At 49.2% G+C, this 15333-nt stretch overlaps 1 protein-coding gene across 3 annotated transcripts; it reads right to left on the bottom strand.

The window, feature by feature from the left end:
* Positions 1 to 2706: 2706 nt before the first annotated feature.
* Positions 2707 to 15123, bottom strand: LOC119975828 (cytochrome c oxidase assembly factor 6 homolog). 3 transcript variants are annotated; one of them, XM_038815725.1, is made up of 4 exons: positions 15043 to 15091; positions 13778 to 13846; positions 7912 to 8060; positions 2707 to 5734 (listed from the first exon to the last, which is right to left on the bottom strand). In XM_038815725.1, exons 3-4 carry the CDS (start codon positions 8053 to 8055, stop codon positions 5639 to 5641), a joined length of 240 nt encoding a protein of 79 aa, XP_038671653.1. In that variant the 5' UTR covers positions 8056 to 8060; positions 13778 to 13846; positions 15043 to 15091; the 3' UTR covers positions 2707 to 5638. The 3 variants fall into 3 exon arrangements, with proteins under 3 accessions (XP_038671653.1, XP_038671647.1, XP_038671638.1); XM_038815719.1 differs by lacking the exon at positions 13778 to 13846 and having other exon boundaries at positions 15043 to 15123; XM_038815710.1 differs by lacking the exon at positions 13778 to 13846 and having other exon boundaries at positions 15077 to 15113.
* Positions 15124 to 15333: the final 210 nt, after the last annotated feature.

Genomic DNA, 15333 nt, shown 5'->3' on the forward strand with positions numbered 1-15333 from the left:
CCCTAACCGGCACATCTTTGGACTGTGGGAGGAAACCAGAGTCACCCGGAGGAAACCCACGCAGACACGGGGAGAACTGTTACTGTTGACATGCAGCAGTTGAAGAACCATCACCTTCTCAAGGGCAATCAGGGATTGGAAATAATGCTGGCCTAGCCGGCAACACCCAAATCGCATGAATTAATCTTTAAAAAGTTTGATAGGTGTGTTCAAAATCATGAAGGTTCGAGCAGAATAGATAAAGAGAAACTGTTCCCATTGGTGGAAGGATTGAGAACGAGAGGTCACAGATACGAGTAATTGGCAAAAGAAGCATTGACAACACTAGGAGCAACATCTCCACACAGATAATGGTTCGGCTCTGGATTGTGCTGCCTGAGTGAGTGGTAGAGACAGGTTCAATTGAGGCTTTGGATTATCTGAAAATGGAGAATGCGCATGGTTAGAGGCAGAAGGTGGGGGAGCGGCACTGGGTGGATTGCTCCATCAGACAGGCAGAACAGAGACAACCGGGTGAATGGACGTCTTCCATGCCCTAACAATTCTGTGATACATAGGAAATAGTGGACAGGAAAAAGGCCAATCCATTTTGTTCATCTTCTACCATCCTGGCTGTCATATGACAGAATGATAATGGGAAATGTTGATTCACAGCAATCGCTATCCATCAGTCTACAGCAGATACAACACAAGGAATACGCCGTAGAGATTTTTTAAACATTCTTCCGTGGGGATGTGGGGATTGCAGACAAGCATTTGTTACCTTTCCCTAATTACCCTGGAACGGAGGGGCATTATTTAAAGAGTCAACACTTTTTGCTGTGGATCTAGAGTCACATATAAGCCAGACAAGGGAAGGGCAGCAGACTTCTTTCCCTAAAAGGACATTAGCGAACTAGAAGGGGTTTTTTTAAATGGCAATTGACATTAGACTTTTAATTCCAGATATTATTACTGAATTCAAATTTCCCCATCTGCTGTGGCAGGATTTGAATCTGGGTCCCCTGTGCCAGGAGTACTAGCCCAGTGTCAATACCACTACGCCGCTCATAGGTTCAAAATCATCTGTTCCTCCCACCTATGCATCTTTTACCCCATCACATCTCAAATTACTCGCATACTGTATTTTAATGGCATGATAGCATAGCAATTGTTACTGGACTAGTAATCCAGCAATATGATCCGGGGTCATGAATTCAAATCCGACCATTGCAGCTATGGAATTCGAATCCAGTTAATTAAATAAATCTGGAATTATAAAGTTAATATCAGCAATGGGTGAAACTCTCATGAAAGCCCATCTGATTCACTAGTGTCATCAGCAGAAGGAAATCATAGAATCCCTACAGTTCAGAAGGAGGCCATTCGGCCCACTGAGTCTGCACTGAGCCTCTCAAGGAGTACTCCACCCAAGCACACACCCCTACCCTATCCCAATAATGTTTTAACCTAACCTACAAACTCAACCTTAACCAGGGGCTGCTTTAGCACACTGGGCTAAATTGCTGGCCTTTAAAGCAGACCAACGCAGGCCAGCAGCACAGTTCAATTCCCGTACCAGCCTCCCTGAACAGGTGCCAGAATGTGGCGACTAGGGGCTTTTCACAGTAACTTCATTGAAGCCTACTCGTGACAATAAGCGATTTTCATTTTCATTTCACATCTTTGGACACAAAGGGACAATGTGATATGGCCAATCCACCTAACCTGCACATCTTTGGACCATGGGAGGAAACCGGAGCAGCTAGAGGAAACCCACGCAGACACGGGGAGAATGTGCAAACTCCACACAGTCACCAACGGCCGGTACTGAACCTGGGTCCCTGGAGCTGTGATGCAGCAGTGCTAACCACTGTGCTGCCCCCAAGTGGAAATCATCCACTCTAATCTCAACTGGCCTAGATGTGACTCCGATCCACAGCAATATGGTTGACTCTTGACTACCCTCTGAAAAGGCCTCGTAAGCCATTCAATTGTATCCCAAGACCATTAGGCTCGCAATGGTTCAAGAAGGCAGCTCACCACCACCATCTCAAGGACAATTAGTGATGGGCAATAAATGCTGGCTTGGCCAACGATGCTGCCCATATTTCCTGAATGAATAAGAAATGTAGGACGGAATTCTCTACTCCCGCTGCTTGACAATGGGATTTTCCATTGAAGTCGCTGGGAAACCCGCAGGTGGGGGTGCGCTGTGGGAGAAGAAAATCCCAAATGTTCACTTCAGTGAAATGCTGCCCTCGAGAGTCTCTTCCATTGATTCCCCACTGTCCCATTCAAATATTCCTGGAGAATACACAGCTGACAATGTAAGCATTTCCCGCTCTATATTTTGGTCATTCAGTCCCAAACTGAGTGGGATCCTGCAGATGTGGAGTCATGAAATATTCATGAAATCCACCGTTTGGCTAGTCCAAAAGACTGGGACAAGGTTTCCTTCGGTTCCCAAGCTTGGGGAAAAAAATCTGCAATTTTAAACCACAAAGTTTCTGCAGGGAATGGAAAAAGAAACTTGGCAGCAAGAAGGCTGACGCGGGGTGTGCTTCTGAACACCATTGGGAAGAGTACCCATAGCTTCACTACTCCATGTCCCACCTGTATTCTGTAACCTCACACTGCTTAATATTGGAACTGATGAGCGAGGGGGGGGGGTATTACTGGAACCGTTTACTTAAATTAGCAAATACTGATACATATAGATCAACAGTGAGAACAACGTATAAACTTTATATCTCAAAATACCATTATCGCAGCAAGATACAAGTTATGATTTACAGTACTTGATGTCATTTTGCACGAACACAGTCCAAGGATCAAATAGGCGACAGATTCAGCCAGCAGCCTTGATGCCTGGCCCAGTGAATTAACTATTTGGTTATTAGCCAACAACTTTTAATTGGGGGAGGATGGTTGGGAAAGCGGTGGCTGGGGGTACACTAATTAAAGACATGAAATAGAAAGACAAATGGAATTAAGCCCGGATGAGTGTTGGAGTGACAGCAATTTACAGCAGCAATCCGCAGAGTGTGGAAGGGAAAGGGATTGCGAGAATCGATCTGGTTGCTTTGCATACGGGCAAGATTTTCTCAGGTTGCTGTTTCCAGTGAAATGGTAATGGTGTTCTTTTAAAATGGTTTAATGATGATTGGCACTCTTAGCAAAACTGGAGGCGCTACAGCCAAGATTCATTACATTCGCCCCGGGGATGAGGGGATCGTCCTCTGAGGAGAGGTTGAGGAAATTGGGCTTTTTAATACTCTGGAGTTTAGAAGAACGAGAGTCGATCTCATTGAAACCTACAGAGTTCTGAGGGGGTTTGATAGGGGTGATAGCTGAGAGGTTGCTTCCTCTGGTCGGGGAATCTAAAACATGGGGACACAGTCTCGGGATAAGGGGGGCGGGGGCGATCATTTAGGACTGAGATAAGGAGAAATGTCTTCCCTTGAAGGGTTGTGAATCTTTAGAATTCTCGACCCCAGAGGGTTGGTGGTGCTCCATCTTTGAATATATTTCAGGCTGGAAGAGACAGATTTTTTTTTACCTCTTGGGGGGATTAAGGGATATGGGGATTGGGTGGGAAGGTGGAGCTGAAGCCCAAGAACAGCCAGGATTGTATTGAATGGTGGGGCAGGTTTGATGGGCCAATGGTCGAGTCCTGCTCCTATTTCTTGTAAAATGGTGTCCCTGTTAACATTGAGCAGTCTTCCCCTCTATTTACAGTCCGTGCCCCACACACCAATTTCAATCTGATTAAGCAGTGATGCTCTTAGGTCACAACAATCTGTCACACAATACAAACGATCACACAACATTTAACTGTTGGCGTGCATGGGTTCTTTGCCCTATAGCACATTGGCACCGATACCTGCCCTAAACCTAATGATGGCATGGAATCTATTACACCCTTTTTTCTGTCAGGGTCCCTTAGCGTCTGACCCTGGCAGCTTCAGAAATCACTGCTGCTGTGGAAAGACTCGACAAATTGTTTAATTCACTTTCTCCGTACATTAAACTTGATTTATTTTCTCCAAACCAGTGTGCTGGACGAATATCTTGTGTTATGTATGAACATTACATGAAGGTTATTCGAAGTGAAAAATTGTGAAATCAAGATTTCTCAAGAACATTTTTTTCTAAAAATTGATTTGCTTTTAAAACAATGTGTACTGTTAAAGGGGGACGGTGGCAAAAGTACATTTTAATAATTTTATGATGAATATGGCCAGTTCTCAGTCAATAGGAATCCAGCTCATGTTACACTGGTACTCCAGCAGGGGGAGCCTTATCTCTGTACTACATTCGGACATGGATATATGACACTGACCCAGTGTCTGGTGCGTTGCTTTTCTTTGGTAGAAAATTTTGGTCCCGCAATATTAATTTAATTTTAAAAGTATGGAGTATGATCTTTTTAAAAATAAATTTAAGAGTACCCAATTAGTTTTTTTTCCAATTAAGTGGCAATTTAGCGTGGCCAATCCACCTACTCTGCACATCTTTGGGTTGTGGGGGTGAAACCCACGCAAACACGGGGAGAATGTGCAAACTCCACACGGACAGTGACCCAGAGCCGGGATCGAACCCGGGTCCTCGCGCTGTGAGGCAACAGTGCTAACCAATCCGCCACCGTGCCATTGAGTATGATCTTTAACATCATTTATTCAGCGATCTCCCCAGGTTTTCCAGTTAAGGGCATTAAGAGATAGAAGGACATTGAGCCCATCTTTGAGGTGGGTGGATGAGAAATTTCATACCATGGTTACCCGTTTGCTTAAGTTTTATATGTTGTCTTTCAGAACCTGGCTTATATCTGGAGAGTGCATTTTGAAATAAGTTAGCAGCAGGGTGATCACAGCTCAAGTCGCTGGTGCAGGAAGAAATTCGCAGTGATAATTGAGGTCAGGCAGCAGAAAAGTGATTGATTTCCTCGGTGCAAGGGACACCTCACAGGGACCAAAATGCTAAATAAATTGCCAATAAGCAACACTGACACAATGTGACAGCAAGGGAATGGTGACTGTATCTTCCACCAAGAACATAGTGCAATGGTGCTCTACCAGGAACACAATATCTTCAAATTGTGATCTATAGTAAAATTGTACTGTAAAAGTCAAAGGTTATCAGGGGGTAGGCAGGAATGTGGATCTGAGGTTACAATGAGATCAGCCCTGATGTTATCAAATGGCAGGGCAGGCACGGGGATTTGGGGGGGGGGGGGGGGGGGGGGGGGGGGGGGAGAAGAGAGTGGCCCACTCCGGTTCTTCATTTATATGTACGATATAAACACATTTACAACTTCGTTATAAAGTGAAGCAGGAAAATATTCAACCCTGAATGGCAGCTGTGTGCACTGCTGTAACTGCCCTTCTTCCATAGTCACCATGCAAAACTGGCAAGTCAGGTCCCACAACAAAGCTACCAACAGCCGGAAACCGCGTGGAATCGTTAATGACCAGGATCACAGTTACCGACCACTAACTGCAGCCAATCCCTCAACCATCAGGTCCTCCCGGGAGCCGCCAGTAATTTGAGGATCAATGATTTTAGCAATTGCGGAGAGTCCGTCACAGCGAGATGTCGAGGGCCCCCTGGGTCTCTGAAAGCTGGCTGTCCCCGGCATGGTCTCTGTTCCAGGGGGTTATAGTTTGGTGACATTCTCCTGAGGCTGAAATCCTTCCCTTTGCATTTTCTCCTTGTATTTCAAATAGTCTCTCCTTTTGTCAAAGTAGTTGATCTGATGAAAGAAGAGGAGAGTCAGTTGTAATTTAACCAATGGCAACGAGGCTCACATGTGAAATAATAACGGATTTATTCTTTTATATTTGATTATAGAAGTGATGTTATTCATTTTCTTTAGCATGAACAGGACCCTCCATTATTATTGCTGAGCCTTCTCACCGTACACACATCCAAAGGTCAATAGCACACTTAGCATTTAGTCATTGTGAACTATGTATTGTGTCTTTTTAATGCTTTCACTGCTTGTGGCTATCCCTAGTTTCCCTCGAACGGCATGGCTTGCTAGGTCATTTCAGAGGGCAGTTCCGAGTCACCCACATTGCTGTGGGTTTGGAGTCACATGTACACATTTCCTGGTCAGTATTACCAAGACTAGCTTCCGAATCTAGGTTTCAATTGGGTTTAAATTCCACCCGATGCTGTGGTGGGATTTAAACCCATTTTGTGCATCAGTCTGGGGCCTCTGGATTACTAGTCCAGTATTGTTACCACCACGCCACCGTCTCCCTCACCAAAATTGATGCTGTTGATACCGTTCCCCCGCCAAGACAGGTCATCAATACTGTTGGCAAAAATACCTCATTATAGAGAGCACAGGGCGCTATTTCACTCTTAAATTACTGCATTTTTTTCCTCCATACTTAGTTTTCATTAGATAAGACGAGGTTGAGGGGTGACCTGATACAGGTCTACAAGATTATGAGGGGCATGGATAGAGTGGATGTGCAGGCACTCTTTCTCAGGGTGGAGGGGTCAGTCACCAGGGGGCAAAGGTTTAAGATCCGAGGGGAAAATTTAGACGAGATGTGAGAGGTAGGTTTTTTTTTATAAACGCAGAGGATGGCGAGTGCCTGGAACGCACTGCCAGAGGAGGTTGTGGAAGCAGATACATTAACGGCATTGAAAAGGCATCTTGCCAAACATATGGCTGGGATGGGTAGAGAGGAATACGTCACAAGGAAGTGATGAGGGTTTTGGAAAAGGTTGGTATCATGACCGGTACAGGCTTGGAGGGCCGAAGGGCCTGTTCCTGTTCTTTATCTTTTAAGGCATTTTTATTCTTTGATCTAATTGAAATATATAAAATTCGTGAGGATAGGTGCTGAGAGGTTGTGTTCCCCTGGCTGGGGGATCTGGAAACAGGGTCAGCCTCAGAAAGATAAGGGGTTGTCCATTGATGATCGAGAGCAGGGTAATAAATCTTTGTGAATCTCTACCCCAAGGAACTGAGGGTGTCCAGTGGCTGGGGATTTTTAGGACAGAATGCGATAGATGTTTGGGTAATGAAAATAATAATAATTAATAATAATCTTTATTATTGTCACAAGTAGGCTTACATTAACACTGCAATCTCTTTCTCCCACTCAGGTATTTACCCAGCCCTGTTTCTCTCTCTCTCTCTGGCCCTGTTTTTCTCTCTCTCAGGTATTTACCCAGCCCTGTTTTTCTCTCACTCTCTCTCAGGTATTTACCTGGCCCTGTCTCTCTCTCTCCCTCTCCCAACCCAGCACAACTAATTGAGCAGGATTTCAGGCCCAACCCTAACCTCGGAGGGTTAAAGCTCGTGGCACAAGAGCACCACCCGCTGGCCAAAAAATGTTTTAACAAGCAGCCACCTAACTGATCAGGCTAAAGCAAATGGGATTGTACTTTGAGTAACTGTTGGAGTGTCATCCATCACAAACATCTTAAAATACTGAATTCACATTCAAGGTGTTAAATATTTGAACAGCAATTGGAAAATCCGAAGAAAAATTTCCACCCAAAATATTTAGCTGCCTTTTCTTTTGCACTTCCAGCATTTCCTCTACACTAAATATTTAATTACTTCTAATAAAATGGGTCAGTTAGGGCAGGCCTGTCTGAATGAGGTCATTATGCAGCCTCAGGCTCTTGTATATGAATTAAACCTTTATTTCCATCAATCTGCAGATACTTCAAGCCGCAAACAGATTTTGATGTTCTGATTTAAGATTAGATCCCCCAGTGAAGCGGCAGTGTTCAAAATAGCCCCTAAAATCTGAATGGCGCAGAAATCCAGGTGCAGACCTATTGCAGAAAGTGAGAGTAGGTTTGTTCGAGTTAGGTGAGTTAAGATTGGCTGAATCCTAATCCTTAAACAGCTTGTGTCATTACTTAAAGGGGAAACACAGTCTCGACTTTAATACTTACCCACTGCTGGGGGCAGCTGCCTTCAAATACCGTCCTTAACTTCCGACACTCCGAAGAACCCTTATCGCTCTCATCCAGGCACTGCCAGTACCTGTCCCTCGCTCCCCAGCAGGTCTTCCTCTCCTGGGCTGTTGGAGCAGTCATTCTTCCTGGGAAATGATAACTCATTTAAATTAATGTGGCTATATATGAAGTCCAACAACTGGTAGCAGGTCCTAATGTTCCAATTAAGGGGCAATTTAGCAAGGCCAATAAAGATGGTTCAACCTGTCCAGTCATACAAATCGGCAGCAAAGAACGTTAAAGCGCACATATGAACGTGCTGGTGTGGCGAGGATGTAATGTGTGTCAATTTTTAAATGAAAGTACCCACGGAAGTACAATGGAGGACGGTTCGCGGCTAGGAGGGTTCGGGGGGGGGGGGGGGGGGGGGGGGGGGGGGGGGAATACCGGGTTGCTGCTGGCAGGGTCAGGAAGGAGCTGGTGTGGGCCGGGGGGGGACATAGGTGATGTGTTGTCGCTGTGGGGACTGGGTCGGGCGGGGGGCGCTGGCCTGGGGCGGGCAGTCGACGGGCTATGGCTAGTCGACGGGGGAGGGGGTCGGGACGCCCTCTGATCCGGTTGGTCACCTGGAATGCGAGAGGATTTAATGGGCCGGTGAAGCGGTCTAGGGTACTTGCTCATCTGAGGGGACTAAAGGCAGATGTGGCAATGCTCCAGGTCCGTCTGAGGAAGGGGTGGGTGGGGCAGGTTTTCCACTCTGGGTTGGATGTGAAGAACCGGGGAGTGGCGATTCTGGTGAGGAAAAATGTGTCGTTTGAGGCATCTGAGGTGGTGGTGGATAAGGGGGGTAGGTATGTTATGGTTAGGGGCAGGCTACAAGGAGAGAAGGTGGTACTGGCTAGTGTGTATGCCCCAAATTGGGACGATGCGGGCTTTATGAGGCGTATGCTGGGACAGGTCCCGGATCTAGAGGCGAGACGTCTGATTATTTGGGGGGGGGGGGGGGGGGGGGGGGGGAGAGACTTCAATACGGTGTTGGATCCTTCACTGGATCGGTCCAGTTCAAGGGCGGGTAGGAGGCCAGCGGCGGCCAAGGTACTGAGAGGGTTTATGGACCAGATGGGAGGGGTGGACCCATGGAAGTTTGTGAGGCCGAGGGCACGGGAGCACTCTTCCTTCTCCCACGTACATAGGGTTTATTCTCGGATAGACTTCTTCGTGGTGAGTAGGGGACTGATTCCGAGAGTGGAGGAGGCCAAGTATTCGGCCATTGCAATCTCCGACCACACTCCGCATTGGATAGAGTTAGAGATGGGGGAGGTGCGAGACCAACGTCCGTTGTGGCGGTTGGATGTGGGGTTGTTGGCGGAGGAGGAGGTGTGTAGGAGGGTCCGGGCAAGTATTGAGGGGTACCTCGAGGTGAATGATACGGGGGAGGTCCAGGTGGGGATGGTCTGGGAAGCCTTGAAGGCAGTGATTCGTGGGGAGCTGATATCTATCCGGGCACACAGGGAGAGGAGCGAGAGGGATAGACTGGTGGGAAAGATGCTGGAGGTAGATAGGAGGTACGCAGAGGCACCAGAGGAGGGACTGTTGGGGGAGAGGCGCAGCCTACAGGCTAAATTTGATTTGCTGACCACTAGAAAGGCGGAGGCACAGTGGAGGAAGGCACAAGGGGCAGTGTATGAACATGGTGAAAAGGCAAGTAGAATGCTGGCTCATCAGCTCCGCAAGCGGGAAATTGCTGGAGTGAGAGATAAGAGTGGGAATGTGGTGCGGAAGGGAGTATAGGTGAATGAGGTCTTCAAAGACTTTTACAGGGAACTGTACCGGTCGGAGCCAACGGTGGAGAGGAGGGGAATGGAGAGGTTTCTCGACGGGCTATCTTCCCCGAAGGTGCAGGAGGAGCAGGTGGAGAGGTTGGGGGCGCAGGTGGAGGGGTTGGGGGCGCCGATTGAGCTGGAGGAGCTGGTTAAGGGGATCGGGCAGATGCAGTCAGGGAAGGCGCCAGGGCCGGATGGGTTCCCGGTGGAGTTTTATAAAAAGTTTGTGGACCTAGTGGGCCCCTTGCTGGTGCGGACGCTTAATGAGGTGTGGGAAGGGGGGACTTTGCCCCCGACGATGTCGCGGGCGCTGATTTCTTTAATCTTAAAGAGGGACAAGGACCCGCAGCAGTGTGGTTCATACAGGCCCATATCTCTCCTCAATGTGGATGCCAAGGTGCTGGCAAAGATCCTGGCCACCAGGATAGAGGACTGTGTGCCAGGGGTTGTACACGAGGACCTGACAGGTTTTGTTAATGGAAGGCAGCTGAACACGAATGTGCGGAGGTTTCTGAATGTCATCATGATGCCGGCGATTAGGGCAGCACGGTGGCCTAGTGGTTAGCACAATCGCCTCACGGCGCTGAGGTCCCAGGTTCGATCCCGGCTCTGGGTCACTGTCTGTGTGGAGTTTGCACATTCTCCCCGTGTCTGCGTGGGTTTCGCCCCCACACCCAAAAATGTGTCGAGTAGGTGGATTGGCCACACTAAATTGCCCCTTAATTAGAAAAAATAATTGGCTAATCTAAATTTATAAAAAAAAAAAATGATGCCGGCGATTGAGGAGGAGACAGAGATAGTGGTGGCGCTGGATGCGGAGAAGGCCTTCGATAGAGTGGAGTGGGGATACTTATGGGAGGTGTTGGGGAGGTTTGGATTTGGTGAAGGGTTTATTAGATGGGTGAGGCTGCTATACGAGGCCCCGATGGCGTGTGTGGCCACGAATGGGAGGAGGTCGGAGTACTTCCGGCTTTACCAAGGGACCAGGCAGGGGTGCCCCCTGTCCCCCTTGTTGTTTGCATTGGCAATCGAGCCGTTGGCGATGGCGTTGAGGGATTCAGGGAGGTGGAGGGGTTTGGTGCGGGGTGGGGAGGAACATAGGGTGTCGTTGTATGCCGATGACCTGCTACTGTATGTGGCGGACCGGTGGGAGGGATGCCGGGGGGTGATGGAGCTGCTAGCTGAGTTTGGGACCTTTTCAGGCTATAAACTAAATCTAGGCAAGAGTGAGGTGTTTGTGGTGCACCCTGGGGACCAGGAGGAGGGAATTGGTAGGCTCCCGCTTAGGCGGGCAGGGGAGAGTTTTAGGTACCTGGGGGTGCAGGTGGCCAGGGACTGGGGGACTCTTCACAAGCATAATTCCACCAGTCTTGTGGATCAGATGGAGGAGGAGTTCAAAAGGTGCGACATGCTGCCGTTGTCGTTGGCGGGGAGGGTGCAGTCCGTCAAAATGATGGTGCTTCCGAGGTTCTTGTTCCTCTTTCAGTGCCTGCCCATCTTCATCCCCAGGGCCTTCTTTAGGAGGGTGACTAGCAGTATTTTGAGCTTTGTGTGGGCACATGGGACTACGAGAGTGAAGAGGGTTTTCCTGGAGCGAGGGAGGGATAGAGGCGGGCTGGCGCTGCCCAACCTTTTGGGGTACTATTGGGCGGCCAATATGTGAATGGTGCGTAAATAGGTGATGGGGGGGGGGGCGTGGAAAATAATGGAGATGGCGTCTTGCAGAGGTACGAGCCTGGGTGCCTTGGTAACGGCGCCGTTGCCGCTCTCTCCTAAGAGGTATACCACGAGCCCGGTGGTGGCGGCGACCCTAAGAATCTGGGGACAGTGGAGACGGCATAGGGGGAAACAGGGGGCTCGATGGAGGCTCCATTAGGTGGAAATCATCGGTTCATCCCGGGGAACACTGATGGGGGATTTAGGGGGTGGCATAGGGTGGGCATCAGTAAACTGAGGGACCTGTTTATTGGCGGGAGGTTTGCGGGCCTGGGTGAACTGGAAGATAAATTTGGGCTCCCCCAAGGGAACATGTTCAGATACTTGCAGGTAAAGGCGTTTGCTAGGCGACAGGTAGAGGAATTCCCTTTGCTGCCCTCGCGGGGGGGCGATGGACAGAGTGCTTTCGGGGGTGTGGGTCGGAGAGGGGAAGGTGTCTGACATCTATAAGGTAATGCAGGAGGTGGAGGAGTCGTCAGTGGAGGAGCTGAAGGCTAAATGGGAGGGGGAACTAGGGGAGCAGATAGAGGACGGGACTTGGGCGGAGGCCTTGTAGAGAGTCAACTCTTCCTCTTCCTGTGCGAGGCTTAGCCTCATCTAATTCAAGGTGCTGCACCGGGCCCACATGTCCGGGACTAGGATGAGTAGGTTCTTTGGGGGTGAGGACAGGTGCACCAGGTGTTCGGGGAGTCCAGCGAATCATGCCCATATGTTTTGGGCATGCCCGGCACTGGAAGAATTCTGGAAGGGGGTGGCGGGGACGGTGTTGAGGGTGGTTGGATCCAGGGTCAAACCAGGGTGGGGACTCGCGATTTTCAGAGTTGCGGCAGAGCCGGGAGTGCAGGAGGCGAAAGAGGCCGGTGCCCTGGCCTTTGCGTCCCTAGTAGCCCGGCGGAGGATCTTGATGCAGTGGAAGGATGCAAGGCCCCCAAGCGTGGAGACCTGGATCAGTGACATGGCGGGATTTATAAAATTGGAGAGGGTCAGATTTGCTCTGAGAGGATCAATACAAGGGTTCTATAAACGGTGGCAGCCTTTTCTGGACTTCCTGGCTCAAAGATAGGTATCTTGGTCAATATCAGCAGCAACCCGGGGTGGGGGCTGGGGCGGGGGCGGGGGCGGGGGGGGGGGGGTGTTCTTTATTATTGTTTCTATTTTTCTATGGTTATGTAACTTAACATTGTGTTAATTTAAGTTGTTGTTAATATCTTTTGTTGTTCATTGAGGATGGGCGAATGTTTATGACGGCTATCATTATTGTTACTGTTGGTATTTTATTGCGGTTCGTTGTTATATAAATACAAAATTCTTCAATAAAAATTATTATTTTTTAATTTTTTTTAAAATGAAAGTGCAGAGCTTGACAACTCAAACATCATTAAGATCAAGGACATATATGTCAAGGACATATTGCCTGTAAAGGCTTTCTCAAGTCTTTCTGGGGGCCTTTACCTTTAGTGACAGAAACCAAGCACAGTTCTTTTTTACTCATTCACGATATATAGGCAACACTAGCAAGGCCAGCATTTATTGCCCATTCCTAATTGCTAAGGGGAAGGTTGCCTTCTTGAATACAAGTGAGTGGCTTGCTAGGCCATTTCAGAGGGCAGTTAAGAGTTAACCACATTGCTGTGGGTCTGTAGTCACATGTAGGCCAGGTAAGGGCGGCAGATTTCCTTCCCTAAAAGACATTAGTGAACCAGATGGGTTTTTACAACGATCATGGTCACCTTTATTTTCTAGATTTAAATGCCACCAGCCATTAAAATGGGATTTGAACCCCGCTCCTCTAGGTCATTAACCTCGGCCTCTGGATTACTAGTCCAGTGACGGCAGGTTTAGCACAGTGGGCTAAACAGCTGGCTTGTAATGCAGAACAAGGCCAGCAGTGCGGGTTCAATTCGCGTACTGGCCTCCCCGAACAGGCGCCGGAATGTGGCGACTAGGGGCTTTTCACAGTGACTTCATTTGAAGCCTACTTGTGACAATAAGCGATTGTTATTATTGTTATTACCATTCCCAGAACGTCGGCCCAGGATCAATCCAGCAGCTAGTACAGGACACTAGATGATGGAATTAAAATGTCTCCTGGCGGCAATAGCACAAACCAGATTTTCGTGAGACAATGATTTCCTTTTAAATAAAACTCTGCCACCTCATTTGTTTTCTACTTCCCCCCACCTTTCCTGAAGCACCTTCCCATTCTCAGATTCCCGACGTGGCTGCACTCGCATAGGGAGTATGCCGGGAAGGGTACCCACTTCAACACAGGGGAGGAGGAATCAGATTAGTGCAAACGTCCGATCCAAACCATTCACACGTACAAAACTGGATGTTACAGGGAGTTGTGAAGCAGCCTCATCGGGCACTGGCACATCAAGTATCTTCCTTAACTGGTGTACGCACAGAAGAGAGAGAATATTTAATTCAGCAGATAAAATGGTAGCAAGATTGTCATGGCAGAAAACATTTAAAATCAATAAACGGCACACCTACATGTTCAACTGGGTAATAAGATACATTAATTATTTATATTTGGCAAAGGAAGTGAATAGCTAACCATCCCAATTTTAGATATGCAAGTCACACATTCCTTTGGTTTAGAGAAACTGTCTTCTTCTCGAGTTCCCTAACCGTGGTGATTATCTAACAAACCATGGCAAAATGCCATGAATCTGAACGATAGGTAGGGTGGTAGAGCAGACCTCAGTCTACAAACAGGCATCACGCCCTGTGCTATCACCATCATTCTGACAGACACGCTAGGCATCTACCTAATAGGCACCTAGCAATAGTGGGAGTCGGGGCCGGGGGTCAGGGGCTGAGGGTCAGGGACAGTTGGGGGTCAGGGGCAGATGGGGGTCAGGGGCAGATGGGGGTCAGGGGCAGATGGGGGTCAGGGGCAGATGGGGGTCAGGGGCAGATGGGGGTCAGGGGCAGTCGGGGCTGGGGGTCAGGGGCAGTCGGGGGTCAGGGGCAGTCGGGGGTCAGGGGCAGTCGGGGGTCAGGGGCAGTCGGGGGTCAGGGGCAGTCGGGGCTGGGGGTCAGGGGCAGTCGGGGCTGGGCGTCAGGGGCAGTCGGGGCTGGGCGCCAGGGGCAGTCGGGGCTGGGGGTCAGGGGCAGTCGGGGCTGGGGGTCAGGGGCAGTCGGGGCTGGGGGTCAGGGGCAGTCGGGGCTGGGGGTCAGGGGCAGTCGGGGCTGGGGGTCAGGGGCAGTCGGGGGTCAGGGGCAGATGGGGGTCAGGGGCAGATGGGGGTCAGGGGCAGATGGGGGTCAGGGGCAGTCGGGGCTGGGGGTCAGGGGCAGGGCGTCAGTCAGGGTCGCGGGTCAGTCAAGGTTGGGGGTCGGGGTCAGTCGAGGCCGGGGGTCAGTCGGGGTTGGGGGTCAGTCGGGGTCGGGGGTCAGTCCCTGACGCGGATCCGGGAGCAATTTACGGGGACACACGTGCGGCCTGGTGTTGAGGACTCAGATACTGGTTCAGTTTAACGCTCGCCATCACTGCTGTTGCAAGGGGGAATTGTAGCGACATTAACAGACTCACACCCAGCATACAGGGGATAGAATGTTATATATTTTAGGTTTATTTTACCTCCAGGTCCTCCGCCTCCACAACCTTCACTCACCTCTGCGCGGCCCGGAACTGATTGTCAGGAACGCGGGTCGATGGGAGCAATGTGCATAATGGACAAAGCAGTTCCGGTTACCTTTGTACGGCACATGATCGGACGCCATCTTTCATCAAGGCATAAATATTCCTGGCGATTTCTGACACACTTCAACATATTATAGTTCATATTGTTATTCGAAAATTACTGACATTAAACTCTAGTTCGTGAATTAAAAGTTTAGTTATGATTGCTTCATATTGATTCATAATTCT

The sequence above is a fragment of the Scyliorhinus canicula genome, chromosome 1, assembly GCF_902713615.1.
Source record: "Scyliorhinus canicula chromosome 1, sScyCan1.1, whole genome shotgun sequence".
Lineage (NCBI taxonomy): Eukaryota > Metazoa > Chordata > Chondrichthyes > Carcharhiniformes > Scyliorhinidae > Scyliorhinus > Scyliorhinus canicula.

What these genes read in the sequence shown, in the direction of transcription:
- LOC119975828 (XM_038815719.1), bottom strand. Translation starts at nt 8,055, where the DNA reads ATGACTGCTCCAACAGCCCAGGAGAGGAAGACCTGCTGGGGAGCGAGG. An exon ending in GCAGCTGCCCCCAGCAGTGG is followed by an intron (nt 5,735 to 7,911) that starts GTAAGTATTAAA and finishes TTCTTTCATCAG; the next exon opens with ATCAACTACTTTGACAAAAG.